This window comes from Ursus americanus, chromosome 5 (assembly GCF_024610735.1).
Source record: "Ursus americanus isolate L20-20 chromosome 5, mUrsAme1.1.p, whole genome shotgun sequence".
Taxonomy (NCBI): Eukaryota; Metazoa; Chordata; class Mammalia; order Carnivora; family Ursidae; genus Ursus; species Ursus americanus.
Window position 1 is genome coordinate 52,089,615 of NC_142131.1, and position 26,223 is coordinate 52,115,837.

The window sequence follows — 26,223 nt, forward strand, 5'->3', positions numbered from 1 at the left end:
GGGAAATGTGGGAGAGGAAGGGAGCCAGGGGCTGGAAGAGGGATGAAGGAGAGAGCAAAGGAAGGAAGGTTGGGAGGAAGCATCCTAGACCACTATGCAGTAGAAGGGAAGTTCATCAATGGCACGGGGGAGACTCCTGAGTCAACGTCAGCTGTAAAAGGAATCCCCTCATTTCCCAGGAACAGGCCTACCTTAGGATCTCTCCTGAACTTGGTCATTGCCTGGGAGCAGCCCTGTGGGAAGCTGGCCTTAAACTAGGAGCTGATGGCTTTCAGAGAGAAGCAGCTGAGGCCTTTGGTGAATTTTCAGTCTTTATAGTAGGAGGTCCGTGAAGAGCATTCTCCTGGCCCCACAGTTGCCCATCCAGAAAAATATCTCCTTATCTGTAAAATGGAGGTGACAAAATTCCCTATCTTAAGAGTTGTTGTGAGGATTAATGGAAACTTGCAAAGCAATATTTGCACAGGGCCTGGGACAGAGTCAGCTCTCTATAAGTGGTAGCCATTACTATGGCCATTTTAATGATTAATTATTATTATCATTTTCTTTCTCAGAGAGAAGAGCTCCAGGAGGCCAAAGATGGCAGATGCTCTCCAAGCTGGAGCAGCTGAGAGAAGTGGAGACCACTTCACACTCCCCTCACCTTCTACTGAGGCAGGGGTCTTCCCCTAGCTACTGACAGCTCCTGTGTCTGCTGACTCACAGCCAACTTCCTCTCATACAAACAGGAAAACACAGCCAGACAGCGGTGTCTCCCCCCCTCCCCCCTCCCCCCACACAGAGCTAAGCCAGTCCAGCGCTCAGGGGGAAGCACCTCAGGCTCTGGGGGACAGGCTCCAAGGCTGGGGCTCCAAGCCAGATTGGGGAAGAGGAGAGGAGCATTTCTCCTCAGGCAACACCCCCCCCCCCAAAAAAAAAAAAAAAAAAAAACCTGCAGTAAGAGAATGAGGAGAAGGGGTTTCTTCCAAGGAAGAAAAGACCTCTTGCTGGGTCACTGTGCTTGCAAGGCACCAGGCCTGTTCTCAAAAAGGCAGCCCCAAGCCCGGGTTTGGGAGTAGGAATGTTGCCTGAGAAGAAAGCTAGGTGTGGCCCTTGGGGAGGGAGAAGCAGATGGGGACGCTTCTGCTGGGCATCTGCTCCTAATCCCTCACCTCAAATCGCGGGGCTGCGGCTGAAGGGCTCCCCAGCTTGGAAGGCTACGGATTCCGTGACTTCTGGAAGCTAGCTTCCGTCCTCCCATAAACAGGGTGCCAGGGTCCAGCCATCGTGCTGGGCGTGGGAGAGGGCCTGCCACCCTGGGGACTTAGGGCCAACCCCCTGCCCTCCTCTTTTGTCACGACGGGGAGGGAACAGCAGACGGGACGCAAAGCCGTCCTCCACACAGCGCTCTCCTTTTTGCTCTGGTTCTACCCCCGTCCCACCTCCATTCTGGTCTCTGCCCCTTTGTCCCTCTCTGAGGCTGTCTTGGCCTCCAGCCCTGTTCCGGTCCCTTTCTCGGCCCCTGAGAGGGCAGAGTTGGCCAGGCCCCGAGATAAGCGCAGCGGTTGGGTAAGGAGCCCCAACCTTTTGAAGGCCGGCGCTTGCACAAGGAGTGGCCGGGGGCCCGCGGAGGGAACGGGCCGGCGGGGCGGGGCCCGGCCGTCGGGGGAGGGCTGAGGGGAGGCGGGGCCGGCGCAGCGCGGCCGGAGCCTCGGACGGCGCGACACGCACCGGGAGCGGACGGCGGCCGCGTAGTGAGGTGAGGACCCCCGCGCCCACGGGCCCCTGCTGCCCAGACTCCTCCCCGTCCCCTCCTCGAGGGCTCCCTCCGCGCCGGCGGCCCTCCCCTGCCCCCTCCCCGCCGCGGCCCGCCCCTCCCTCCGGTGGCCCGGCCTCTGCCCCCTCCCTCCTTGCCCCCTCCCCTGTCGCAGCCCGCGCGGCCCCGCGCTGCCCCGCCCGCCCCCCGGCACTCCGGCCCCGGCGCACCTCCCGGTTCCCAGTCCCGTGCCCTCGGATGGGTCTGAGTCACTGGGAAACTGAGCTCTGAGTCAGGCCCTAACAAGCTTGGGGATGGGGCCCAACTGTGGAGAGGTAGAGAGGCCAGAACTGATGCTGGGGCGAGAAGCAGTCCTGGTCAGAACCCCACAGAGAGCAACAGGGAGCGTGCCTAACAGGCAGAGGAGGAGAGACAGAAATCTGGAGTCACATACAGCTTAAGAGTTAGTTGAAATTGGAGACTGAGGCAAGGAGAGGCTTAATGATAGAGAGCAAAAGGAGAGGAACAAAGATGGATTTAGGTAGAGGTGGGGACAGGCAGAGAGAAAAGTCCAGGGAGACAGAATCTGAGACGCGTCCAGAGAATAGACCAGGGTCAGGGTCAGTTTGGCAGAATGGGACAGAGCCTCAGGGAACGGGAAGGCTCAGGAGAGGAAGATTTGGAGAAATCAGAGGTAGGGCGATGTCATTTCACACTTCTGAGTCCCTACAGGGAGGGTGCTCACGTGTGCATACATGTGTGTGAACATGCTGCAGGTTAGTGGAGAGAGAAGACCCTAGAGTACCCAGCCTTTGGTCCATCATCTTTCTGGCCCAGTTACCACCCTATCCCCGTTCCCCAAGTGGTCTCTTCCCAGGGCCAGGACCCTACTTGCTGAAACGAGTTAGGGCTCTCTGGACAGCCTGACCAAGGCAGACAGGATGTGGGGGCGGCCAGGGCTGGAGGGACAGGAAGGAAGTCTGAGCAGAGACAATAGGTGGAAGGGGAGGAGGAACTGGGAATGACCAGGATTAGGATGGCCAGAGCCTGGACCTCAGCTCTGGAAACCAGGGGGAGTGGGATCTGCACCTCCTCCCTCCTCCCATGCTGCCTGTGTCCCTACCTTATGCCACATCATGGGGCCCCTCCTCCCCACCATCCCACTCTATTCTGCCCCTGCAGGCTTCTCTCATCTTGTCCTGTGCTTGGTAGAGTGTGCAGTAAAGCGGAGGCAGAGCTTTGATCCAGACATAGGGTGGGCAGGAGCTTGGGGACCAACACTTCCGCCAACTCGTTGTGATCCTGGGGCAAGCCTCTTCCCTTCTCTGGGCCTCAGTGTCCACACCTGCAAATGAAGGGATTATCCTATAATAAGAAAGCCCTTTCTGATCTTCTGGGACGGCTCTTCCTCCAGATTGCCGGCCACTGGTCATTTTTCTTTGGAGGAAGACTGGAGTCTGGTACCTACCCCCTGTCCAGGCCTCAGACTTTGGGACAGGGAGGGGGAATCTCAGCCTGAGCCCTCCCTTCACCCTGCCGCTCCCCCCAGCAATGGCCTGAGCCCCCATGGCTGCTCCTCAGGACCTGGACATCGCTGTGTGGCTGGCCACGGTGCACCTGGAGCAGTATGCAGACACGTTCCGGCGGCATGGCCTGGCTACGGCGGGTGCAGCCCGGGGCCTGGGCCACGAGGAGCTGAGGCAGTTGGGCATCAACGCCACAGGGCACCGGAAACGCATTCTGCGCCTGCTGCAGGCAGCTGCTGTGGAGGGCTCCCTGGATCCCCAGTCGGACAGTGCCATGGAGCCATCCCCCAGCCCAGCTCCCCAAGCCCAGCCCCCCAAACCTGTGCCTAAGCCCAGGACAGTATTTGGTGGGCTCAGTGGCCCTGCCACCACCCAAAGGCCTGGAGTGAGCCCAGCCCTCTGGAAACCAGAAGTGTCCAGGAGCCCAGAGTCCAGCCCGAAGTCCCCTCCTCTCCCCACCTCCTCCTCTGAGCAGACTTCAGCCTTGAATACTATGGAGATGATGCCCAATGCCATCTACTTTGGCCTGGACTTAAGAGGAGGGGCACAGACAGCTCAGGACATGTAAGTGGGGTTGGCTCCCTCGGGATCCAGTGCTGGGAGGGGGCAGGGAGAAGCAGGACATGAGGACTAGTCCTTTCTACTCTCTCCCTTAATGATCACTAGATCTTTTCCCCCAGGGCCCCAGACAGCTCCCAGGCAACTGCCCCCACCCCTGCCGTCAGGCCCACAACAGGCACAGGTAGGTGGGTTATCATGGGTTTGGGGAAGAGAGACAGGGCCCTTCAGGACCCCAGACTCTCCCACCTGACCTCCTCTTCTCTGTCTCCCCCACTCCTCCCCCTGCCAGTACACATCATGGACCCTGGTTGCCTGTACTATGGTGTCCAGCCTGTGGGGGTCCCAGGGCCACCCGACAGAAGAGAAGGCAGAGGTGTCTGTCAGGACAGGGCTGAACAAAGGTGAGTAGTCAGTAGGGTGGTGATGGCAGGAAGAGGGAAGCTTGAGGAGCAGTTGGTGGTCGCTGTGTATCCAGTTATTCATTAAGTGTGCCAGCCAGGTGCTCAAGATACAGGCGGGTTATGACAGACCCAGTCCCCTCCTCAGGCAGCCTGTGACTCAGTGGGCCAGACAGGACATGAAACAAGCAGACAAACAAATGGGTATATGATTTAAAATAGGGAGAAGGGCTTTTCATGCTTTCCTTTAAGAAATCTTTATTGAGCACTTACTGCATGCTAGGTATCATAGATACTTGAGATAGATCAGAAATCCCTGTCCCTGTGGGGAGATAGTCAAATAATAATACATATGATAAATAAGTTACATCATATGTTAAAAGGTGGTAAGTGCCATGGAAAAAAATAGAGCAGGGTAAGAAGGCTGGGACGGAGTGAGGGGGAAGCATCCTGCGATTTTTCATTAAAAGTTGCCAGAGTGTTAAGAAGATGACACTTGAGCAAAATGAAGGGGATGAAAGAATTAGGTGTGTGGAATTAGGGGGCGGTGTGTGTGGCAAGAATAGAAAGTTTTCAGGGGTACCCGGGAGTCGTGACAAGGACAGCAGGGCTGAGGCAGAGTGGCCAGCGCCGGAAGAGTGGGAGGAGATGACGTCACAGAGGTAAAAAGGGTCATATCAGGTAGGACCTTGTAGGGACTTTCACTTTGACTCTACGTGAAATAGGAAGCCTTTGGGAGGGTTTTGACTTAAAATTTTAAGAACCCCTCTGGTCGCTATGTTGGAAATGGTCTGTAGGGGGCAAAAGCAGAAGCAGAGAGACCAGTGAGGAGGTCGTAGCAGTAATCTAGATGCAGCATCTCCGACGAGGGTAGTGGAGATGGGGAGAAGTGGTTGGATTTGGGTTATTGAAGGCAAACTATCCTAGGAAATTAGGGTGTGAGAAAAAAGAGTAGTCAAGAATGACTTCAGGGCTTTCGGGCTGAGCCTACACTGTCCAGCGTGGTAGCTACTAGCCACATGTGATTACTGAGCACTCGAAATGTGGCTCGTCTGGAGTAAGATGCGCTGTAACTGTAAAACTACCAAATTTCAGAGACTTAGTATGAAAGAAGCAATACTGGATGCATGTAACAGAAGTAGACATAAATTATCTTACCTTTTATACAGATGACATAATAAAATGTTAATATTTGGGGTATGTTGGATTAAATAAAATATATTATTACAATTAGTTTCACTTGTTTCTTTTTATTTTTTAATGTGGCTGCTAGAAAATTGAAAATCACGCGTGTGGCTCTCACGTTGAGTTCTGTTGGATAGCGCCATTTGAGCAACTGGAAGTTCCTAGAATTGCTCTGCTCTGACATGGGGAAGACTGTGTACAAAGCGGGGGGTGGCGGGGAGACCAGGAGTTCCATTTTGGGCATGTTGAATTTGAGGTATATGTCATAAGCCTGAGAAGAGATGACAGGCCGTTGGATATACAAGTCTGGAGTGCGGGGAGGGGTCTGAATTGGAGATCTAAATTTGTGGGTTGTCAGCATCTAGGTGGGTGTATGAGGCTGTGGGTGAATGTCCATAGAGCAGAGGACTAAGATCAGAGTCCTGGCACACTTCAATATCAAGAGGTTTGGGAGAAGAGGAAGAACCAGCAAAATAGACTGAAAAGGAATGGCTAGTGAAGGAGAAGGAAGATCAGGAGAACGTGATGTCAGAGGAGCCAAGTGCAGAAAGGAGGAGGGGGAGGTCAGCGGGGTCAAATGCTGCCCCGAGGTCAAGGACGATGAGGACTGAGAATTGGCCTCTGGAATTGACAACATGGAGGTCACTGAGGACCTTGACAAGGGGTAGAGGTGAAAGCTGTATGAGAATGGTCTCAGGAGGTAACAGAAGTTGGAATGCATACACAACTTTTTGAGGAGTTTTTCTGCAAGAAGAGCAGAGAATTGAGTGGTTGTCAATAGTGGAAATGGAGTCAGGAAGTGGTTTTTGTAGGATGGAGTGTTTCTATGTTTATAGGTGGATCGCGGTGATCTGGGAGAGAGGGAAAATTAGCTGCTGTAGGGGACAGAGAAGGGAGAAAGTTTGGAGCAGTGTCCTTGCGTAGGTGAGAGGACAGCGCACAGAGGAGGGACTGGCTTCAGACAGGGAGGTTTATGATAGTAGCAGAAGGAATGCAAAGTATGTGTGAAACTTGGAAGATGAGGCACTGTGAGTCTGTGGGGTTCTTGTCTGATTGCTTCAGTTTCTCAGTGAAGTAGAAAACAAAGAGGGTAGAGTGATGGTTCTCAACCTTAGCTGCACTATAGCCTGGGGAACTTTCAGAACTATAGATGCCTGGGCCCCACTCCCAGAAGGTCAAACTCAGGGGTCCAGTATGGGGCCCATATACCTGTATTTTAAGGTTTTGCAAGGATTTTGTGCTACTGAGGTGAAGGACTATGGGAAAGTGGCAGAGAATAATAGAGGACTTTCTGGGAAGATGGCATATGCAAAGACCTAAAGGATGGGAAAAAGCAGACGGGGGAAGCATGTTCTAGGCAGAGGGAGCAGCATGTGCAAAGCCTCTGAAAGAGAGAAGAGAGTGTGGTTGAACGGTAGGAAGCAAAGGCGAGGGTGATGCAAGAAGAGGTCAGAGGATTGGCAGTCCTTCTCATTGTACAAGGTCTTGCAGCCCATGGTAAGGAATTTGGGTTTATCCTAATTGCAAATGGCAAGTTATTGCAGGATTTCATGCGGGGGGGTGGGGAGTGAAACGATCTCTTGCATTTTTAAAAGAGCACTCTGGTGGTGATGGAAAAATGGGTGTTGGAGGGAGGGCCTGAGTGGAAGCAGGTGACCAGATAAGCAGTTCATAGCACCCTGGTGAGAACCGAGGGGAACTTGGTCCAGGGAGGGAAGGTCAAGCCCTTTTTGGAGAAAGGACTGAGAAGACTTCTTGATTAGATATCAGCATCCCTGGCAGAGAGCCAGCTCTGCAGCCCTTCCCCAACTTTTCTACCAAGTAACACTAAGGGCAGAGGAGAGGGACTGAAATTGCTCTAATCAAAAATCTAAGTGTGCTCAGGGAAGAAACTCTATGCTAATCTTTTGGGTTCCCAACCTCCCTGTTTCCTTGTTGAAAAGTGATCTAGTGCCCGCAAGGCATTCTACGAAGCACTGCAGGTGGGGATGTCCAGGAACCTGGGTCTAATGTGTATTCCTCTGTCTTGCCCCACATAAGGCTCAGCAGGCAGGATCTGGAGGCACGGGAGGACGCTGGCTATGCCAGCCTTGAGCTGCCCGGGGATTCCACCCTCTCACTGCCCACCCTGGACATGGAGACCAACGATGACCTCATTTCACCCTATGCCAGCTTCTCCTCCACAGCAGACCGCCCCACGCCCCTTCTCAGTGGCTGGCTAGACAAGCTCTCCCCTCAGGGGTGGGGCTGCTAGGGAGGGAAAGGGAAGGAGGGGAGGGAGGGGAGGGAGGAGAGGGAAGGGAGAGGCTGGGGGAGTTGGGGGGGGGTCAGGTCCCAAATGTTCCCAGACCCTAGGAGCCCCCCAGGATACAGCCTCCACCGCTCACTCATGTGGGCCCCTCCCATCCCCAGAAACTACGTTTTCCAAAGACGCTTTGTGCAGTTCAACGGGAGGAGTCTGATGTACTTTGGCAGTGATAAGGTGGGGGTCTGAGAGATGCTGTGTTGGGCCTGGGGAAAGAGAGAGGGAGGGGGAGGGCTGAGGAAGGCTGCGGACTGGAAGATGGGAAGCCCGTGGTGGGGGGGGTCACCCCATGACTGATGTCAGCATCTAAAGTAGCTCGGCTAGCAGCTGTACCTCACTGCTTGTGAAATGAGTGCTGACCTCATTAAAAGTTGGTGCTGGCTCCCGGGTCAGCACACGTGGCTGAGTTTCTGTCCCTATGCGTCACTGGACTGTCTCCAGGATCCCTTCCCCAAGGGTGTGATCCCTCTGACTGCCATTGAGATGACCCGAAGCAACAAGGACAACAAGTTCCAGGTCATCACTGGCCAGAGGGTGTTTGTGTTTCGCACAGAGAGCGAGGGTGAGAATCAGGGCCCGTTGTGTCAGGGTGGGGGCAGGAAGGCCGTGTGAGCACACAGCCTGCTGGCTAACCTGCTTCTCTGTCCCCAACCAGCCCAGCGGGACACATGGTGCTCCACACTGCAATCCTGCCTGAAGGAGCAGCGCCTCCTGGGCCACCCCCGGCCCCCTCAGCCACCCCGACCCCTCCGCACAGGCATGCTGGAGCTTCGCGGACACAAGGCCAAGGTTTTTGCTGCTTTGAGCCCTGGAGAGCTGGCGCTGTACAAGAGTGAGCAGGTGAGAAGGGCCCGGCCGGGGCCAAGGAGGCTGGCCTAGTCCATTCTGGCACCTCACTGTTCTTGCTCCAACCCCGCCCCAACCAGGCCTTTTCTTCGGGCATCGGGATCTGCTTCATTGAACTGCAAGGCTGCAGCGTCCGGGAGACCAAGAGTCGCAGCTTTGATCTGCTCACGCCCCATCGCTGCTTCAGGTGGGGCCCAGACTGGCAGGAGGAAGGCAGGGGAGAGACTTTGGAAGGAGGCACAGGGTGGGCAGAGGACTGGAGGCCTCTTCAGTGGGATGTCAGTGGGTGTACACTGAGGGGAGTCCAGTGAGTAGGGTCAAGGTCTCAGGAGGGTCTGCGCTGGCCCAGCGATGGCCTATGCAGGAATGGCCAGTGGGAAGGGACAGGTCAGAAGGGGTCTCCATGCCCACGGACTGGCTGTCCACCCCTCAGCTTCACAGCCGAGTCTGGGGGGGCTCGGCAGAGCTGGGCGGCCGCTCTGCAGGAAGCAGTAACCGAGACCCTGTCTGACTACGAGGTGGCTGAGAAAATCTGGTCCAATCGGGCAAACCGGCACTGTGCGGACTGTGGGGCCTCCCGCCCAGACTGGGCTGCTGTCAACCTGGGGGTGGTCATCTGCAAGCAGTGTGCAGGTGAGGGCCGGGGCCTCTAGCTGAAACAGGGAGGGGGAGGGGGGCTAGGGCGGGGGGCTCTGAGTATCCGTGCCACGTACGCTCCACACCCTAACAGGTCAGCACCGGGCCCTCGGTTCTGGGATCTCCAAGGTACAGAGCCTGAAGCTGGACACAAGTGTTTGGAGTAATGAGATAGTGCAGGTGAAGAGTCTGAAAAGGGAGAAGGTGGGGAAGAGGGAAGGAGAGCATCCATAAAAGGCCTTGGGCCCAGCTTGGGGGCAGGAATGTCTGAGACTCTTGAGTTCCTGTCACTAGCCTCTGCCCTTTGTCATCCTACAGTTGTTCATTGTCCTGGGAAATGACCGTGCCAACCGCTTCTGGGCCGGGGCACTACCCCTTGGCGAGGGGCTGCATCCAGATACAAGCCCTGGCCCCCGGGGAGAGTTCATCTCCCGGAAGTACCGACTGGGTCTCTACCGGAAGCCCCACCCTCAGTATCCAGATCATAGCCAACTTCTCCAGGTAGGAGCTGATGGGGAGGAGAGCAGTCTCTAAGTCGAAATGCCTAGACTTGGGCTGGTGGGGGCTGTTTTTGATGACTGGAAGACTGTCCCCATGCTCTCAGGTTGGGTCTTGGGGCTGACAGAGGCCCTTCCCCCTCTGCAGGCACTGTGTGCAGCTGTGGCAGGACCCAACCTGCTGAAGAACATGACCCAGCTCCTCTGTGTTGAGGCCTCAGAGGGCGAGGAGCCCTGGTCCCCCTCAGCCCTCGATGGCAGCTTCCCTGGTCTCCTGCTCCCAGGTAATTCCCACAAGGGCCTCCTTTCTCACTCTCCAAGAATTGTCAGGCCTGACCTATGCCTTGATTATTCCAGGAAGCCCCAGGTATCCTCTAACTCAGGCCATCACAATAGCCTAGTCTGGGCAGTTTCCCACCCTTCTAGATCCCCTGGGGTCTATTTCCTGTTGTCATGAAATGACCAATGGTGGCCACTGCCTGGGGTGGATCTGGGTGTTTGAGGTGTTAGTGCTGGTCTTCCCCTGACAAGGTTAACCCATAAGTGAGCTCTCATCTCCCTGGGGGAAGTCTGATCATAGAAATGGTCATCAAAACAGGCTTTCCTCCAGTGGTCAGGCCAGAGGGGCTGAGACACTTATAGGACGGCCCTGGCTGACTGGCTGGTCGGCTCACTGGTGGGGACAGGCAGTGGGTAAGGGCTGGAGTCTCACTTCCTGCCATCTCCTTTTCTACTGTGGGTGGTAAGGGGTCCAGCTCCACTGGGCTTGGCTTGGCCATGCTGCCAGTGGAGTCGGGTCCCACTGTCTTCCTCAATCTGATCCTTTCCCCCAGGGGGTGCAGGCCATCCCACTGCACTGCCCTGAACTGACTGACCACTTCTTCCCCTTGCAGACCCTTCTCCTGGTGTGTACAATGAGGTGGTGGTACCTGCCACTTACAGCAGCTTCCTGTACTGTGGTCCCATCAGCAACAAAGCTGGACCCCCACCTCCTCGCAGGGGCCGGGATGGTGAGAGGGGAGCTGAGGGTGGGAGGAGATGGGGCAGAAACTGGGATGAGCAAGAGTGTACCAGAGAGGGCTGGGAAGGCCAAGTAGGGCCATGCCCTGGTGTGGGCTGGATGCTGGGAGTAAGAGAGGGACCATGCCTGGAGGCAGCATTGGGTGATAGCTGAGAGCCTGTGCTGTGAAGTCAGACTGCCTGGGCCAAATCTTAGCTCTGCTACTTCCTACTTATGTGACTTAGGGGAGCTACTCAAACTCTGGGCCTCAGTTTCCCCATCTGCAAAAGAGAACTGAAAGTGATACCCACCTCATAGGGTTGTTGTGAAGACTACATGAGATCATACATAGGCAGAGGGTGTGGAATAGATGGAATAATTATCTGGTAAATGGGAATTATGACAGTAGGGACAGAGGTCTTCTAGCTGCTGACCATCAGCCTCCCCCTTAGCTCCCCCCAGACTGTGGTGTGTGCTGAGAGCGGCTCTGGAAATGTTTGCATCAGAAAGCAGCCCTGAACCCCTCAGCCTCATCCAGCCCCAGGATGTTGTATGTTTGGGTGTGAGTCCCCCACCCACTGACCCAGGTGACCTCGACAGGTAACTGCACCCTGTGCTCCCTGCACTCCCCCTTTGCCCTTCCTGATGCTGAGCCTGCCAGCCCCTTCCTGGTCCCCATTCTCCTCCTTGACCTCACTTTCTCTCTAGGTTTCCCTTTTCCTTTGAGCTCATCCTCACTGGGGGGAGGATCCAGCATTTTGGCACAGATGGAGCCGACAGTCTGGAGGCCTGGACCAGTGCCGTGGGCAAGGTGAGCCAGCTGAGACCCCTCCCCGACAGCTCGTGGCCTCTTTGTCCCCAGCTGCCCCCAGCTTGCCCTCTCTTATTCCTACAGCTAAGGTTAACAGCTGTGCTAGGACCAGTGTTAGGCACTACCCACTCCATATCTCATTTAACTTTCACAGCAACCCTCGGAGGAAAGGATTATCAATATTTCACATATAGAGAAACAGAGTCACAGAGGTTATGAAGTCACTTGGTCAAGGTCACACAGCCAGGAGGCAGCAGAGCACAGGATCGAAAACAGACCTCTGTCTCCAAAGCTCATGGCTCAAACCTCACTGTGCAGGGCCTCTGCCCAAGGAAAGGCTGCCTCTAACTCCTGCTTCCCCCTCCCCCAAGTTCTCCCAGTCCAGAGGGAAGGCTGCTCTCACGTGCCCCAGCATCTCCATTTCTAGGCCAGCCAATCTCTCCGTCCTGCACCCTCTCGCTGGAGTTAAACGTTCACACCCTGGACTCAGACATGCTGGGATCTGAGTCCTCCAACTCTCAGCCTCATGAGCTTTTCCATACGGATAGAGTGGGTGTACAAGACATGCCCCTCAGGGTTGAGGATTAAGAGACATGTGAGGCCCTCACTGCCTGGCACACAGCAGGCCCTCCATCTGTGGGTGTTGAAATAGTAATGGTGATGATGATGCTAATCGCTCCCATCCTTACCTAGTTTTTCCCTCGGCCCTGCTCTACCTCAGCTCATCATGCTGGCGCCCTCCTGCCAACCCGCCAGAACGTTGTGGGCCCTGGCAGGGTTGCACTTCCGCCTTAACCCCTTGCGGCTGCCCGCCTCTGCCCAACTTCTGAGCTGCTACGCTGCAGGGGTGGTTAGTGACTTCCCATTACCGAAGTCCAAGGGCCTCCTCCCGGCCTCCCCAAGTCGGCTCTGCAGCACGTGACACTCCTCTGTGGGAAATGCTCACCTGCTCTCTGGCTTCTGACCCCACTCTCCTGGTTAGAGGAGTAGAACTCCCGCCAAGAAATTGTCTTCATGTCTTTTCAGGGCTCTGTCATGGCCCTTGCAGCCATCATGCTGTCTCCTCTGATTGTCAGCTGTGTTTTCCAAAAATGTAGCTCATCCTTAAAGGCCGTGCTACCCAAAGTGTGGTCTGTAGCCTGGGACACCACACTGGCTCACAGACTCTTTGTTATGGCCTCTGGCAGGATAAGAACAGAACTTGAGAGTGAACATTCAGAATCTTTTATAGCAATGTAACAGAGTGATTTTATGTGTAGAATCTAATTTCTTAAAGTAGGGACTTTTATGTTTCTTTTTTCATTTCACTTTGCTACTAGTTCTTTTTCTTTCTTTCTTTCTTTTTTTTTTTTTTAACGAAGTACTGGTTAGTAATGGATTGGAATTTTGAACAAAAAAAGAAAAGAAGAACCCCCTGTTCCTTCCCCACAGGTGGTTGGGGAAGCACTCCTTTGGGACCAGCTCAAACACTTGTTTCTCTATGAAGCCTCTCCTGGCCGCTTAGGGTGCTGGGATTTCCCAGGACATCAGGACTCTTCAGTTACAGCATTTGGGCTCCCCATTCCTTCTTGCCTCAACATCCTGCAAAGAACAGAAGGCTGCCACACAGAGGTCTTCTCTGTGTTGGCTGCAGCAAATTAAATTGAACTGAATTTCTTTCCTGTCTTTCTCCATTCATCTTCTGTCTTCTTGGGTCTTTCTTCTGCTCTCTCCCGATCCCTTTTCGTTCCTCTCTTTCTTCTGCTTTCTCTTCATGTCTTTCCCTATCCTTCCCACTCTTATTTCTTTCCTCCATGTCTTATCTCTTTCCCCACCCTCCTTGTTCCCCATGTCCTCCTCTTGCCTCACAGTGGTTCTCCCCGCTGAGCTGCCACCAGCTGTTGGGCCCTGGGCTGCTGCGGCTGGGCCGCCTGTGGCTGCGCTCTCCCACCCATTCAGCCCTGGCCCCTGGCCTCTGGCTGTCAGGGTTTGGACTTCTTCGTGGTGACCACCTCTTCCTGTGTCCAGCACCGGGCCCTGGCCCGCCAGCCCCCGAGGACATGGTGCATCTGCGGCGGCTACAGGAAATCAGTGAGCAGGGGTGGGGACTTGGGGTAGGGGGCAATGGACCTTTACCGATTTGGGATCCCTGTGGGAAATAGCCAAATATAGTGGATTCAGGCACAAGCTCTGGAGTCAGACTGCCCAGATACAGACCCCCATCTCTATCACTTCCTAGCTGTGTGACCTTGGACAAGTTATTTAACCTTCCTGTGCCTTAGTTTCCTCATCTTTACAATGGGCACAATAAAAGAGTTGTAAGTTTCAAATAAGGCAATGCACATAAAACACTTATCACAGAGCCTGACAGAACGTATCTTGTAAGTGTTTAATAAATGTTATGTGTTATTAAGGTTATTGTTAGTATTATTTGGAGTCACTTGCTAGTTGGAGACTGGGAGAGAGGACTGGATACTCTTACTTCTTCCTCAAAGAGGAACAGTGTGGGATAATATCGGAGGACTTTGGAGACAACAGACCTGAGTCAAGCTCAGCTTTTCCATTTTATAACAAGCGAAGAGACAAGAAACTGAACCTCTCTGAGCATTAATGTATCACCTGTAAAATGGGGATAATATTATGTAACTTTAGGATTTAATGCAACAATGTTTATTAAGGTTCCTAGTCTGGTACCTACATACCTTAAATACTTAGTGACTTACTGGTCACTATGATGAGGACAATTATGATAATGTCTGATGATTCTTCTCCCAGGTGTGGTTTCAGCAGCTGACACCCCAGACAAGAAGGAGCATTTGGTCCTGGTGGAAACAGGAAGGTAAGTGTTGCCCCTCTCCTGGGTCTCTCTTTCAAGAGCCCAGCTCCCACCCTCCACCCTGGTCGGCTGGACCACTGCCCACTTCCTCAAATCCACCTGCCTGTTGGGCGCCTGGGTGGTTCATTCGGTTGGGCGTCTGACTTCAGCTTGGGTCTTGGTCCTGGGGTCCGGGATTGAGCCCTGTGTTGGTCTCTGTGCTGAGCAGGGAGTCTGCTTTTCCCTCTTCCTCTGCCCCTCACCCAGTGTGTGTGTGCTTTCTCTCTTTCTCAAATAGATAAAATCTTAAAAAAAAAAAAAGAAAAGGAAAAGGAAAAGGAAGAAAGAAAGAAAAGAAAAAAAAGAAAAGAAATTTCACCTTCAGGGGCCCCATCTGGGTTGACTGTTGCTGCCCCCTGCTGGTGGCTCTGGGAAGTCTGGTCCTTGTGATCCTGGGCCTCTTAGTTTAAAGGACCCTCCGGAGCTGGCTCTGACTCAGGCCTCTCGGGTCTCAGGACCCTGTATCTGCAGGGGGAGGGCCGGCTGGACTTCTCAGCGTGGAACGCAGCCATTGAAGGGGCAGCTGGCGGGGGCGGCACAGGGCTGCAGGAGCAGCAGATGAGCCGGGGTGACATCCCCATCATCGTGGATGCCTGCATCAGTTTTGTCACCCAGCATGGTGAGTGGGTACTGGCCAATATGGAGCCAGTACGGGACTGGGGACATGGGCACAGCCAGAGGGTGTGATCTGCCTATAAGAGCTTTGCCTCCAGAGACTACGGCCCAACATCAACCCACTGTATCTCCCTTGGCAAGCTGCTTTATCTATTTGAGCCTCAGCTCCCCCATCTGTAGAATGGGGCTACTAACAATACTCATTTTCTAGGATGGCTGTGATAGTAAGATAACATATGTAAAGCTTTTAGCACAGCACCTGGCAGGTAGTAAGTGTTCTAAGGTAGCTGTTGGTGGGGGCGTGGGTGTGGAGAAAGAGCAGCACTGAAATAGGACTGGAGAGCCATAGAGAACAAAAAGAGGGCAGCTACAAGGCAAGAGCCAAGCTGTGCAGCAAAACCCTTGAAGGTCTGAGCAGAATTATTCTGTGTGGGAGTTTTTCCAGGCATAAAAGTACAGCGATGCAAGTGGTTCCCAGAATTCTTTGTGACTTTTTGGCCTCTGCTTTTTTTTCTCCAGCCCAAGGAAGGACCAAGTAGAATCTTGCTCCTTGGCAAACCCCCTTTTTAGAAGCCTGGACTCTTGAGAAGGAAAATTCATGGAAAACCAAGGAAGGCAGTAAAGGGCAAAAAAGACACATCCATGAACTACAAATACCTGTGCTTACAGCGTGGACAGTGGATAGTCAGTGGCTAGTGACATTCTCCACACCTTGGTAGCAGCCTCATGCACTGACTTCCCCCACTCCCTAGATCTCATTCTCTTCTCAGTCTCCCTCATGTTTAAAGGAGGAGCGAAAACTGAGGGCCTCAGAGGGGAGGGGTGTGGGGGAATGGGATAGGCTGGTGATGGGTAGTAAGGAGGGCACGTATTGCATGGTGCACTGGGTGTTATACACAACTAATGAATCATTGAGCCTTACATCAGAAACCGGGGATGTACTGTATGGTGACTAACATAATATAATAAAAAAATAAAATAAAATAAAATAAAAAATAATAAAGGAGGAGCGAAGTCAGCAGTCCAGGGAGGAGCCCTGGAGAAAGAGTATAGGTGGTCATACCCACACCGCCGCTCTTCATTCAGCAGCTGTGTAATGAGTGGCTCCCATGTGCCACACACTGGAGATAGAGCAGTGAAGAGGGAAGCGCAGAGACTAGCGGGAGAGATGGGTACTAAATAAGAAAAATACAGTCAGTTCTCGTTATTCACAGCAGTTCTATTCTACGAAGTTACTGTAAACACTGAATTAATCCTAAATCGTTGCCCCAGTGGAAATAGAGGATTAGGTTCCCGGGAACCTCTGGTCACCTTCTCATCAAATGATCGACATGTAACCTTGTTTGAAGTGTGTTTCTGTTTAAAGACACTTTATTTAACATATATTTCTGATCTATTAACTTTGAACTCACAGCCAGCAGCAGTGTAACTCACGCAGGTGCAAAGCTTATCGGACACACATATTCTCTCCATAAGGCACACACAGCCTTCCTGCACTTCACTTGGGGGCCATTTTAAACAGTGAAACTACCGAAAAAAAGCACAAGAATGTAAAAAACATGGTTCTATATATACCATGAAAACTACACTTGTTTACCATATGAGACCTTGGCTGGGAATGCGTCCAACAGGCAGCTCAAATTCTCCTCCACTCTGCGCATGTTCATAAATGACTGGAAAAGTGCACCAAGTATTGATTTGGGGGTTACAAATAAATTTTAGCAAGTAGATGAATTCACAATGTGGAATTTGTGACTAGTGAGGATCAACTGTAATGTAATTTGAGAGTGCTATTTCAAAATTAAAGCAGCGAGGAGATAGAGAGTGATGGAGGCTATGTGTAATGTCCTGGTTGGGGAAGGACTTTCTGAGCAGGAAGACTTGAGCAGGTTCTTGAGAATCAAGACCATGGAGGCTGACTTCCTCCTCTCTGGCCCCCTTACCCCAATAGTGATATAGCAGGTTGGTGGGGGGGATCACAGATACTGGATACTGGGTGGGTAGTTGGGTCTCTGGGCAGTGGTGAGCAGAGATGCTGGCTGTTCTCAGGGCTTCAGCTGGAGGGCATATACCGGAAAGGGGGTGCCCGTGCCCGTAGCCTTCGGCTCCTGGCTGAATTCCGGCGGGATGCCCGGTCAGTGAAGCTCCGGCCAGGAGAGCACTTTGTGGAAGATGTCACCGATACACTCAAACGCTTCTTTCGAGAGCTTGATGACCCTGTGACCTCTGCACGGTTGTTGCCTCGCTGGAGGGAGGCTGCTGGTACTGCCAAGATCCCAAAGAACTCCTCACAGGCGACCAAGGGGCAACCTGGAACTCCACCCTCCCCCCCCCCAATCCCTGAGGCTGTTTTGTGGGATTTGGCAGCCCTCCTCCCCAGTACTCCCCTCCCCCACCCCCACACCCCAGGATCACTCAGGGACTCAGCTTAGGTCAAGGTGGGAAGGGGGCAGAAAGTCATCCATCCTGGGTTTGCTTCTCTAAAAATCCCTCCATGCTCCCTTCCCTGATTCTCTCCACCCCTCCCCCATTCCATCCCAGAGCTACCCCAGAAGAATCAGCGCCTGGAGAAATACAAAGAAGTGATTGGCTGCTTGCCACAGGTCAACCGCCGCACACTGGCTACCCTCATCGGGCATCTCTATCGGTCAGTATGGCCAGACCCCCTGCAGGCTCCTCACTGACCTTTATCACCTCTGTCCAACTCTCCCCTCACCACCACCCCCTGCCACCTCACATTTATTCATTCATCCTGCACACAGTTGTTAAGTGAAAGGGTCACAGCACAAAGGTTCCGAGTGTGGACTTTGGGGTCAAGCCTAGGCTTTACTCTGGCTCCACCATTCTAGTGTGTGACTTTGGGTAAGTTATTTGCATTCTCTGAGCCTCAGTTTCCTCATGTGTAAAAGGAGGATGGTGTAATGAATAGCATCCACCTCCTAGGTGATGAGAGTTACATGAGATAATCCTTATAAAATTCTTACTACATCTCCTGGCATGTAGGTAGTAAGCATTCAGGAATGATGAGCAACCAATGTTACTTTGTTTTATCATTCTATGCCAGGCAAAGGGTTAGATGTAGGAAGCACAAAGAAAAATAAGGTGCAGATCTACCTTGATCAGCCTATTGGAGATAGGTCTTTAAGTGATTCCAAGGTGAACCCTGGCTGTGTTGTACTGGTTACTCTGTTTCGGGCCAACTATGGCCCATGGACCAAATCCATCCAATTGCCTGTTTTTCTAAGTAGTTTTGTACAGGGGCACCTGAGTGGCTTAGTCGGTTAAGCATCCAACTCTTGATTTTGGCTCAGGTTATGATCTCAGGGTCGTGAGATTGAGCCCTGCATCGGGCTCTCTGCTCAGGGAGGAGTCTGCTTGAGATTCTCTGTCTCCATCTCCCTCTGCCCCTTCCTCCTGTGTGCTTGCTCTCTCTCTCTCTCAAATAAGTAAATAAATCCTATAAATAAATAAATAAATAAATAAATAAAGTAAGTAAGTAAGTAAGTAAGTAAGTAAGTAAGTAAGTTTTGTGCATGGAGTGTAAAGGCACACCCGTTCACTTATATAGTGTCTATGGCTTCTCTCATGCTACAACAGAACTGACGAATTGGAACAAAGAATGTATGACCTACAAGCCTGAAGTATTTACTATCTGTCTCTCTACATAAAAAGTTTGCTGCCCCATACTATATTTATAATCAACCATTTCTCATCTGTCTTCCCTGGACTGGGTGCTCCCTGAGGCCCATATTATGTCTTAAAACTGTATCCCATGTGTTTAGCCCAGGGCCTGGTATACTGACTCAAGTATTTCCTGAATGAATGGGTGCATCGACCAATAGGTGAGCACAAGCTGCATCCCTTATGACCAGTGTCACACCCCTTTGCAGGGTACAAAAGTGTGCCGCTCTAAACCAGATGTGCACGCGGAACCTGGCCCTGCTGTTCGCACCCAGTGTGTTCCAGACAGACGGGCGGGGCGAACATGAGGTGCGGGTGCTGCAGGAACTCATCGATGGCTACGTCTCTGTTTTTGATGTAAGCTGTCCCCACCCCTGACTATAGTCCCTTTTCCTGGATTCTGGACTCTTCTCCCGCCAAAAAGCCCCCAGCCCAGACCTCTAAGGCCCTCTGGATCAAGAATCACCTCCCATAGCCCTGGGTCCCTCTATCCCATACCCTCACTCCAAATGCCCATGCCCCCCTAGTTCTTAGCTCTTCTAGCCTCTCATGCTCCCGTACAAGTCTTCTGGTCTTGCAAACTCCTCCTGTTTCCCTCTTTCCTAGCACCCCTCTGCCCCCACCTGCCCCACAATACACACACTCCTGTTTTGGCTCTTCCACAGATTGACTCTGACCAGGTAGCTCAGATTGACTTGGAGGTCAGTCTTATCACCACCTGGAAGGATGTACAGGTAACCTGTCCTGACCTTAGACTCGTGAGTGGGCCAGGAGGGGACATCAAGATAGGAAGGTGCCCTTCTGCTTCTGGACAGTGGCCCTCAGCTCTCTGAGACACAGGGGAAACTCAAGGAGGGGAGTGCTTTGGGGAGAGGGATTTGCTTTAGGATTTGCTCTATTTATTCCACCACGAGGACTCTTCGTTACAAAATGATGGCAGAATACTTGGGTTCCACATGTAAGAGATCCAAGGAAGAGTTAGGTAAGGTAGACAAAGTAGTGAGAATAAAAGCAATGAATACAGTAGCAAACAGCTAAGGACTTATCTTCCAAGCACCTATAATCTTACTTTCATGTCACACAACTCCATGAGGTAGACAGTCCCATTTTTTCAAATAAAGAAACAGAGGCCTTGAGGGTCACTTATTCAAAGTTCTACTGTAGTGAGTGGCAGAGTTGGAACCCAGAGAGTCTGACCTTAAACCTGTCCTTCCAAGCATATGCTACACTGCTTTGGGAAGCACCCATGCAGCCTGAAGATGTAGTTCTACCTCTCCTGGGGTTCTCCCTTTTAAGAGCCACACTGGGGATGAGGGGTAGGAGGAGACTTTAGGACGGGGAGGAAGTACTTAGGAGGCAACATAAGGAGTCCTCTGACCTTGATTTTTTGCATCCTCTTGTGTCCTCCTGACTTCTTTATGCCTTCCCCTCAGCTGTCCCAGGCTGGAGACCTCATCATGGAGGTTTATATAGAACAGCAGCTTCCAGACAACTGTGTCACCCTAAAGGTCAGTCCTGAGGGGACAGGAGGGGAGATGAAAGGATGGGGGGGCAGGGTCAGTGGGCTGATCAGCATGGGTCCTCTGCTCCTGCCCTGACCCCAGGTGTCTCCGACACTGACTGCTGAGGAACTGACTAACCAGGTATTGGAGATGCGGGGGACAGAAGCTGGGATGGACTTGTGGCTGACGTTTGAGATTCGTGAGCACGGGGAACTTGGTGAGCATGACCATGTGTGTGTGTATACACATGTGATGGGGGGGATCAAAGTCACCAGTGCTTTCTGTGTTACCAAATACAGCGACACTGTCCTCGTGCATGTGAAGGGACATCCTACACAGTTGATCACTCCCTCTTTCTCCGTACTCTCTTCTTTCTTGACTTTGTGGACCCAAGTCCTTGGTTTCCCTTCCTCCCCAAAGAAGGCTTTTCTTCTCCTTTGCCTATATTCCAAATATTGGAAGGACCCAGAGTTCAACCACAGACCCTTTTCCTTTCTCTATCTACATTTCTCCTTGGATGAGTCATCCATTCCAATGGCTTTAAATGCCATTCATAAGCTGGGTCTCTGGCCCAAACCTCTCCTCCAGGCTGTAGATTCACATATCCAACTGTCTACTGCACACCTCCACTTGTATGTTTCACAAGCATCTCTAATTTATTTTTATTTGTATTATTATTTTTTATTGGGGGGAGGGGTTGGGGGGGAGAGAGAGAGAGAATCCTAAGCAGGCTCCATAGCAAGGCTCAATCTCACGACCCTGAGATCATGACCTGAACCGAAATCGAGAGTTGGACGCTTAACTGACTGAGCCACACAGGCACCCTAAGCATCTCTAATTTAAAGCATGCAAACCGGAACTCAATTCCCAGGCCTTTTGCCTAACAAAAAGCCCAGGCTATTTCCCAGTTTTCCCTAACTCAGTCAGTGGCCCCTCTGTTCACCCAGTTATCAAGACCGGAAACCTAAGAGTCCTCCCTTTCCTTCAACTTCACACCTAACCCAACCAACTAGTCCTGTTGATTCTATTAGAATTTGTTGCTTTTCCCCATTTCCACCATTACCACCACCCAAGTCGAAGTCACCACTATCTTTCTGCACTCAACATTAACCACTAAAATGTACAGCCCCAGAAAAGGAATAGCTGGCCCGTGTTCCCTTCTTGCCTCCCAACATTCCGTTTTCCACACAGCAGTCAATGTGCATTTCAAACATAAATCAGATCATGCCATTATTTTCCAATGGCTTCACACTGAACTTCAATTCAAATTCAAATTCCTTATTATGGCCCACAGACCCTGAATGTCTGGTCCTTGCTTATTTCTCGGACCTCATCTCACATAACTCATTCTGTGTTTGAGCCATGCTAGCTGTTTTTCAAACACGTCTTTCCTGAATCAGGGCCTTTATTCCTGAGTTGTGTCATGGCTGAAATCTTCTTTCCCTGATCTTAGCATGGCTTGTTCTTCCTCCTCCTCCAGGCCCCAATCTCAGCTTCAAATGCCCCCTTCTCAAAGACCTTGCCTGGTCATCAGTCTGTCCCAGTAGCTGCCCTCCTACTCTCTCTCTCAGCTTCTTATTGTTTCTTTCAAAGCATTTAATTATCTACAATTCTTTGGTTGACTTTCCTGTGTACTGTCTGTTCCCTCACTTTGCTGTGCGCTTTGTGAAGGTAGGCCGTGGGTTTCATGCTCACCATTGTATCCCCAGGGCCAGCAATGCCTGGCATAGAGTTGGTCCTTATATAAATACCTGTGGCTGGGCTGTGGAATGGACAAATGGATGTGACTGGTGGGAAAGGAGCTGGAGGCTCCAGGGTGTGGATGGATATTCCGGTTGATACCCACCCCTACTTTACTCCTCAGAGCGGCCACTGCACCCCAAGGAAAGGGTCCTAGAGCAGGCTCTTCAATGGTGCCAGCTTCCAGAGCCCTGCTCGGCCTCCTTGCTCTTGAGGAAAGTCTCTCTGGCCCAAGCCGGCTGCCTCTTCACAGGTGAACCTCCTTCTTCAGCCCAGCACCCCCATACCTAGGCCTCTCCCCCAAGACCTTCCACCCAGTATTGCCTGTTTGTGCCCAGGTATCCGGCGCGAGAGCCCAAGGGTGGGTCTGTTGCGGTGTCGGGAGGAGCCACCCCGCTTACTGGGAAACCGCTTCCAGGAGAGGTTCTTTCTGCTGCGTGGCCGCTGCTTGCTGCTGCTCAAGGAAAAGAAGGTGAGGTGCTGCGGGGGTCGGGGACGGGTGCGGGCGGCCCCCGTGGAGCAGTGAGGACTGCATCAACCTTCTCACTCCACAGCCCATGTGCTTATTGATCTCAATGCTGCCCTGGTCCTTTGACCTCTGTGACCCTGTGATCACATAACCCCAGTGCCTCCATGACCTCTTGACCTGACTGACTGTGATCCTTCTCTCTCCTCTTGACCTCACTGACTGCCTTCTTGTTCTCAGAGCGCTAAACCAGAACGAGAGTGGCCTTTGGAAGGTTCCAAGGTCTACCTGGGGATCCGAAAGAAGTTAAAACCTCCAACACCGTGAGTTTTCTTCCCCAGGCCACAGTTCTAGGGCCTTCCTGCCATCATCCCTCTGGCCTTTCTAATCACCCATCTCTGTTCTCCTTTGCTTCCTAGGTGGGGCTTCACATTGATACTGGAGAAGATGCACCTGTGAGTACCTCTCGGCTTGGCTTCTCCTCTGGCCCAGCCCTGCACCCTGTCCTCTACCTCCATCCCTATAGCCACAACCCCTCCTCTCTGGCTAATTCCCCTCTGATCACCCCCAGCTACCTGTCCTGCACTGACGAGGATGAGATGTGGGACTGGACCACCAGCATCCTCAAAGCCCAGGTGAGGGGAAGGAAAAAGATGAGGATGAGCTCAGAGGTCCCAGCTATAGACCCACGCCCACTGTGCCAACTCCTTCCTCTCCCAACAGCACGATGACCAGCAGCCAGTGGTCTTACGACGCCATTCCTCCTCTGACCTTGCCCGTCAGAAGTTTGGCACCATGCCTTTGCTGCCCATCAGAGGAGATGACAGTGGAGCCACCCTCCTCTCGGCCAATCAGACCCTGGTGAGGTCCCTCTGGCCTGCTGCAGTGCCCTCCTGAATCCTGCCCATGTCCTTGCCACCCTGCAGGTGGGAGTGGTGTGCCTGCCAGCCTGGTGCCCCCCTCTGCCTTCTCTGTGCCCCCGCTCCCCACCCCTGCCTTCTGTTGCCAGGCCTCACTGTGTCTCTGTGTCTCTCCCTCCCCTCATCCCCATCCCACCTGTGCCCAGCGGCGGCTTCACAACCGGAGGACCCTGTCCATGTTCTTTGTGAGTACTGTACCTATCTCAGCTTTGTGCCCCTCAGCCCTGTGTTCCTCTGTGCTGCCTGAACCAGTATGCCCTCTGTATTTGTTCTGATGCAGGCCATCTGTGTGTGTGTGTATGCATGAGAGAGAGAGTATTGTGAGGGACCAGAAGAAATGAGAAAAATGAGGTATGGTAGGATATGATAAGGAAAAGGGAAAGTGGTCATAGGAGCTGAGAAATAGAAGGAAAGTGGTTAAGTGAACGTATTTTGGAGTCAGACCTGGGCTGAAGCCCCAGTTCTTCCATTTACTCACTGTGTGATCTTGGGCAACGTACTTAACCCCTCTGTACCTCACTTCACTCTCCTGCGGTGTAACCCATCATACAGAGTTGTTTTGATATCATCATGAAAAGTATTTTACAGCATCTGGCCCAGAGGAAGAGCTTAACAAATGTTAGCGATGAATAATCCAGTAACTCTAACCCTGTGCCTGCATCACGCTACCCCGTTCCTATCCAGCCGATGAAGTCATCCCAGGGGGCTGTGGAGGAGCAAGAGGAACTGGAGGAGCCTGTCTATGAGGAGCCAGTGTATGAAGAAGTGGGGGCCTTTCCCGAGCTGACCAAGGACACCTCTACCTCCTTCTCCACGATGAGAGAAAAGACAGCCAACCCAGAGATCCCCCTCACCAGCCAGAGGTCCTTTGACAGACCCCTTCTCCCCAAGGCAGGTGGCCCAGGCCCAGAGGAGAAGCCACCTGAGCCCCCTCCTGGCCCCCCTTCAAAGAGCAGCCCCCAGGCATGTGGGTCTCTGGAGGAGCAGCTGCTCCAGGAGCTTAACAGCCTCATCCTGAGGAAGGGAGAAACCACCATAGGCCTGGGAAACCCCTCTCAGCCCTCCAGCCCCCAGTCCCCAAACCCCAATGGCCTTCTGACACAGACACCTGGCTTTCCCACCCAACCTTCCAGTTCACCCTCCAGCCAGCCCCTCACATGACCCTAAGATGAGTAGTCTGAAGGGGTAGGTAACCAGAGGACCCAAGTTCTCACCATGGCAGACACTGCTGGGAGCCTCCTCTGCTCTGGCTGGAAAGACTCTAGAATCCAGTGCGGTGTATGGAAGGAGCACAGAACTGAGGGCTCTGGATTCTCCTGCCCAGAGAGGGTCAGATTATGGCCCCTCACTGAACTTCCACTCACTTACATGTACCATGAAGTCACTGAAATAAGGAGAGCAGTGAACATCAAACTCTTTCTTAGAGCTGTAAGCCCCACATAATTTCCCTCAACGAGGGCAACTCCTGCTTTATATATTTGATACATAGGAGTTCTGTGAGAGATTTTGGGTTTGAAAGGAATGGTTTTATTGCATTAAAGAAAAAAAAGGATTTGGAAGCCAGAAAGCTGAATGATCTCCAAGTCTATCCTATCCCACTTCCTACATTTGGGGACTACACTGAAGACCTAGAGTGCAAAGGTTGATTGGGGTTGGGAGCTGGGGTGAAAAGGAGCCAAACAGGATGTGTCACTGTTAATAAATCTTGGAACCAAAAGGCTATTATTGTTTGTTTCATTCATTCATTCAACAAATATGTATTGAGCTCCTAATTAGGTGTTAGGTATTCAGGATCACGTTTGAACAAAATAGATGGGTCCTGGGGCTCCTGGTTGGCTCAGTCGGTTAAGCCTTCAGCTCAGGTCATGATCCCAGGGTCCTGGGATTGAGCCCTGCAGCCCCACATTGGGCTCCCTAATCAGCAGGGAGCCTACTTCTCCCTCCCCCTCTGCCGCTCCCCCTGCTTGTGCTCTCTTGTGCTCTCTCTGTCAAATAAATAAAATCTTAAAAAGAGAGAGAGAGAGAGAGAGAGAGAGAGAGAGAGAGAGAGAGATGGGTCCTGCTTTTATGGAGTTTCCACTGTACAGGGGGAACAGAAAGCAGAAAATACCCAAATTAATTCAGTGCTGTGAAGAAATCAAACCAAAGTGATGTGCTTGTGGAGATGAACTTTAGGCTGGGAGGACGGGGAAGGCCTCTGTGAAGAGTTAAAGAAGCCAGACACGTGGAGTGCTGGGAGAAGGAGCACTCTAGAAAAAAGAGGGAAAGCAGCAGGCATGAAGGCTCTGCAGTGAGAGACTTGGCCTGCTGGGGAAACAGAAAGGAGGCTGGAGTGGCTGAAGCACAGTGAGTGGGGAGCAAGAGAAGAGTATGGGCTGAAGGGGGAAAGACTGGCAGGGGCCCAATAATGCACAGCCTTATAGGCCATGCTAGGGTGTTTGGATTTTACTCTGAAGCGATTGAGAAGTTTGAAGGGAGAGAGTGATCAGATCTTATTTCCTTTTTAAAAAATAACATCAATCACTCTGGCTGTTTTGTGACCAGTGGGTTATTGGGGGGGGGGGAGTGAGGGACCAGATATTAGACAGGTGACTGATGCTGAGGCTTGGACTAGGTGGTGGTTTTGGAAATCGAAGGAAGGTGATTAATAAGAGATCTTTTAGAAGTAGAACCTACAGAACTTGCTGATGGACGGAATGTGCGGTAGGAGAAAGGGCACAGTGACTCTGGGTTTCAGACTTTCCTAACTGGATGGTGAGAGGTGCCATTTGTTACACTGTTTGGATAAGATATCTGGGGGAAGGATCAGGTAGAAGGAGCAGTTTTAGAAGTTTGAGGTACCTGTTAGATCTACAAGTGGGGGGTGTCAACGAGCTGTTGAAAGTGTGAATCTGGAGTTTGGGGCCACAGATAACTGCTTTTTCCAAGTCAGGGGTGTGGGCCAA

At 52.3% G+C, this 26,223-nt stretch overlaps 1 protein-coding gene and 1 long non-coding RNA gene across 4 annotated transcripts in view; one reads left to right on the plus strand and one right to left on the minus strand.

Annotated features, from left to right (window-relative positions):
• The window catches only part of LOC123790217 (uncharacterized), a 154,938-nt gene extending 153,392 nt beyond the window's left edge, over window positions 1-1,546 (minus strand). Inside the window, exons 1-2 of the long non-coding RNA XR_006779041.2 lie at window positions 1,152-1,546; window positions 192-383 (exon numbers count right to left, since the gene is read on the minus strand). This is a non-coding gene — a long non-coding RNA (uncharacterized LOC123790217). The remainder of the gene's footprint in view (window positions 1-191; window positions 384-1,151) is intronic.
• On the plus strand, window positions 1,547-24,995 carry ARAP3 (ArfGAP with RhoGAP domain, ankyrin repeat and PH domain 3). Of its 3 annotated transcripts, none has more exons than XM_045794412.2 (33): window positions 1,547-1,738; window positions 3,150-3,825; window positions 3,942-4,003; window positions 4,112-4,223; window positions 7,446-7,646; window positions 7,818-7,887; window positions 8,152-8,272; window positions 8,366-8,550; window positions 8,637-8,743; window positions 8,990-9,189; window positions 9,287-9,372; window positions 9,511-9,693; window positions 9,838-9,973; window positions 10,583-10,699; window positions 11,142-11,289; window positions 11,398-11,500; window positions 13,351-13,570; window positions 14,255-14,318; window positions 14,810-14,973; window positions 17,019-17,231; window positions 17,511-17,616; window positions 18,860-19,007; window positions 19,316-19,384; window positions 20,084-20,158; window positions 20,255-20,369; window positions 22,017-22,145; window positions 22,231-22,364; window positions 22,599-22,681; window positions 22,778-22,813; window positions 22,930-22,993; window positions 23,082-23,219; window positions 23,425-23,463; window positions 23,963-24,995. In XM_045794412.2, the coding sequence occupies exons 2-33, from the start codon at window positions 3,302-3,304 to the stop codon at window positions 24,437-24,439; spliced, it is 4,629 nt and encodes a 1,542-aa protein (XP_045650368.1). In that variant the 5' UTR covers window positions 1,547-1,738; window positions 3,150-3,301; the 3' UTR covers window positions 24,440-24,995. The 3 variants fall into 3 exon arrangements, with proteins under 3 accessions (XP_045650368.1, XP_045650370.1, XP_045650369.1); XM_045794413.2 differs by having other exon boundaries at window positions 1,647-1,738; window positions 3,285-3,825; XM_045794414.2 differs by lacking the exon at window positions 23,425-23,463.
• Window positions 24,996-26,223: the final 1,228 nt, after the last annotated feature.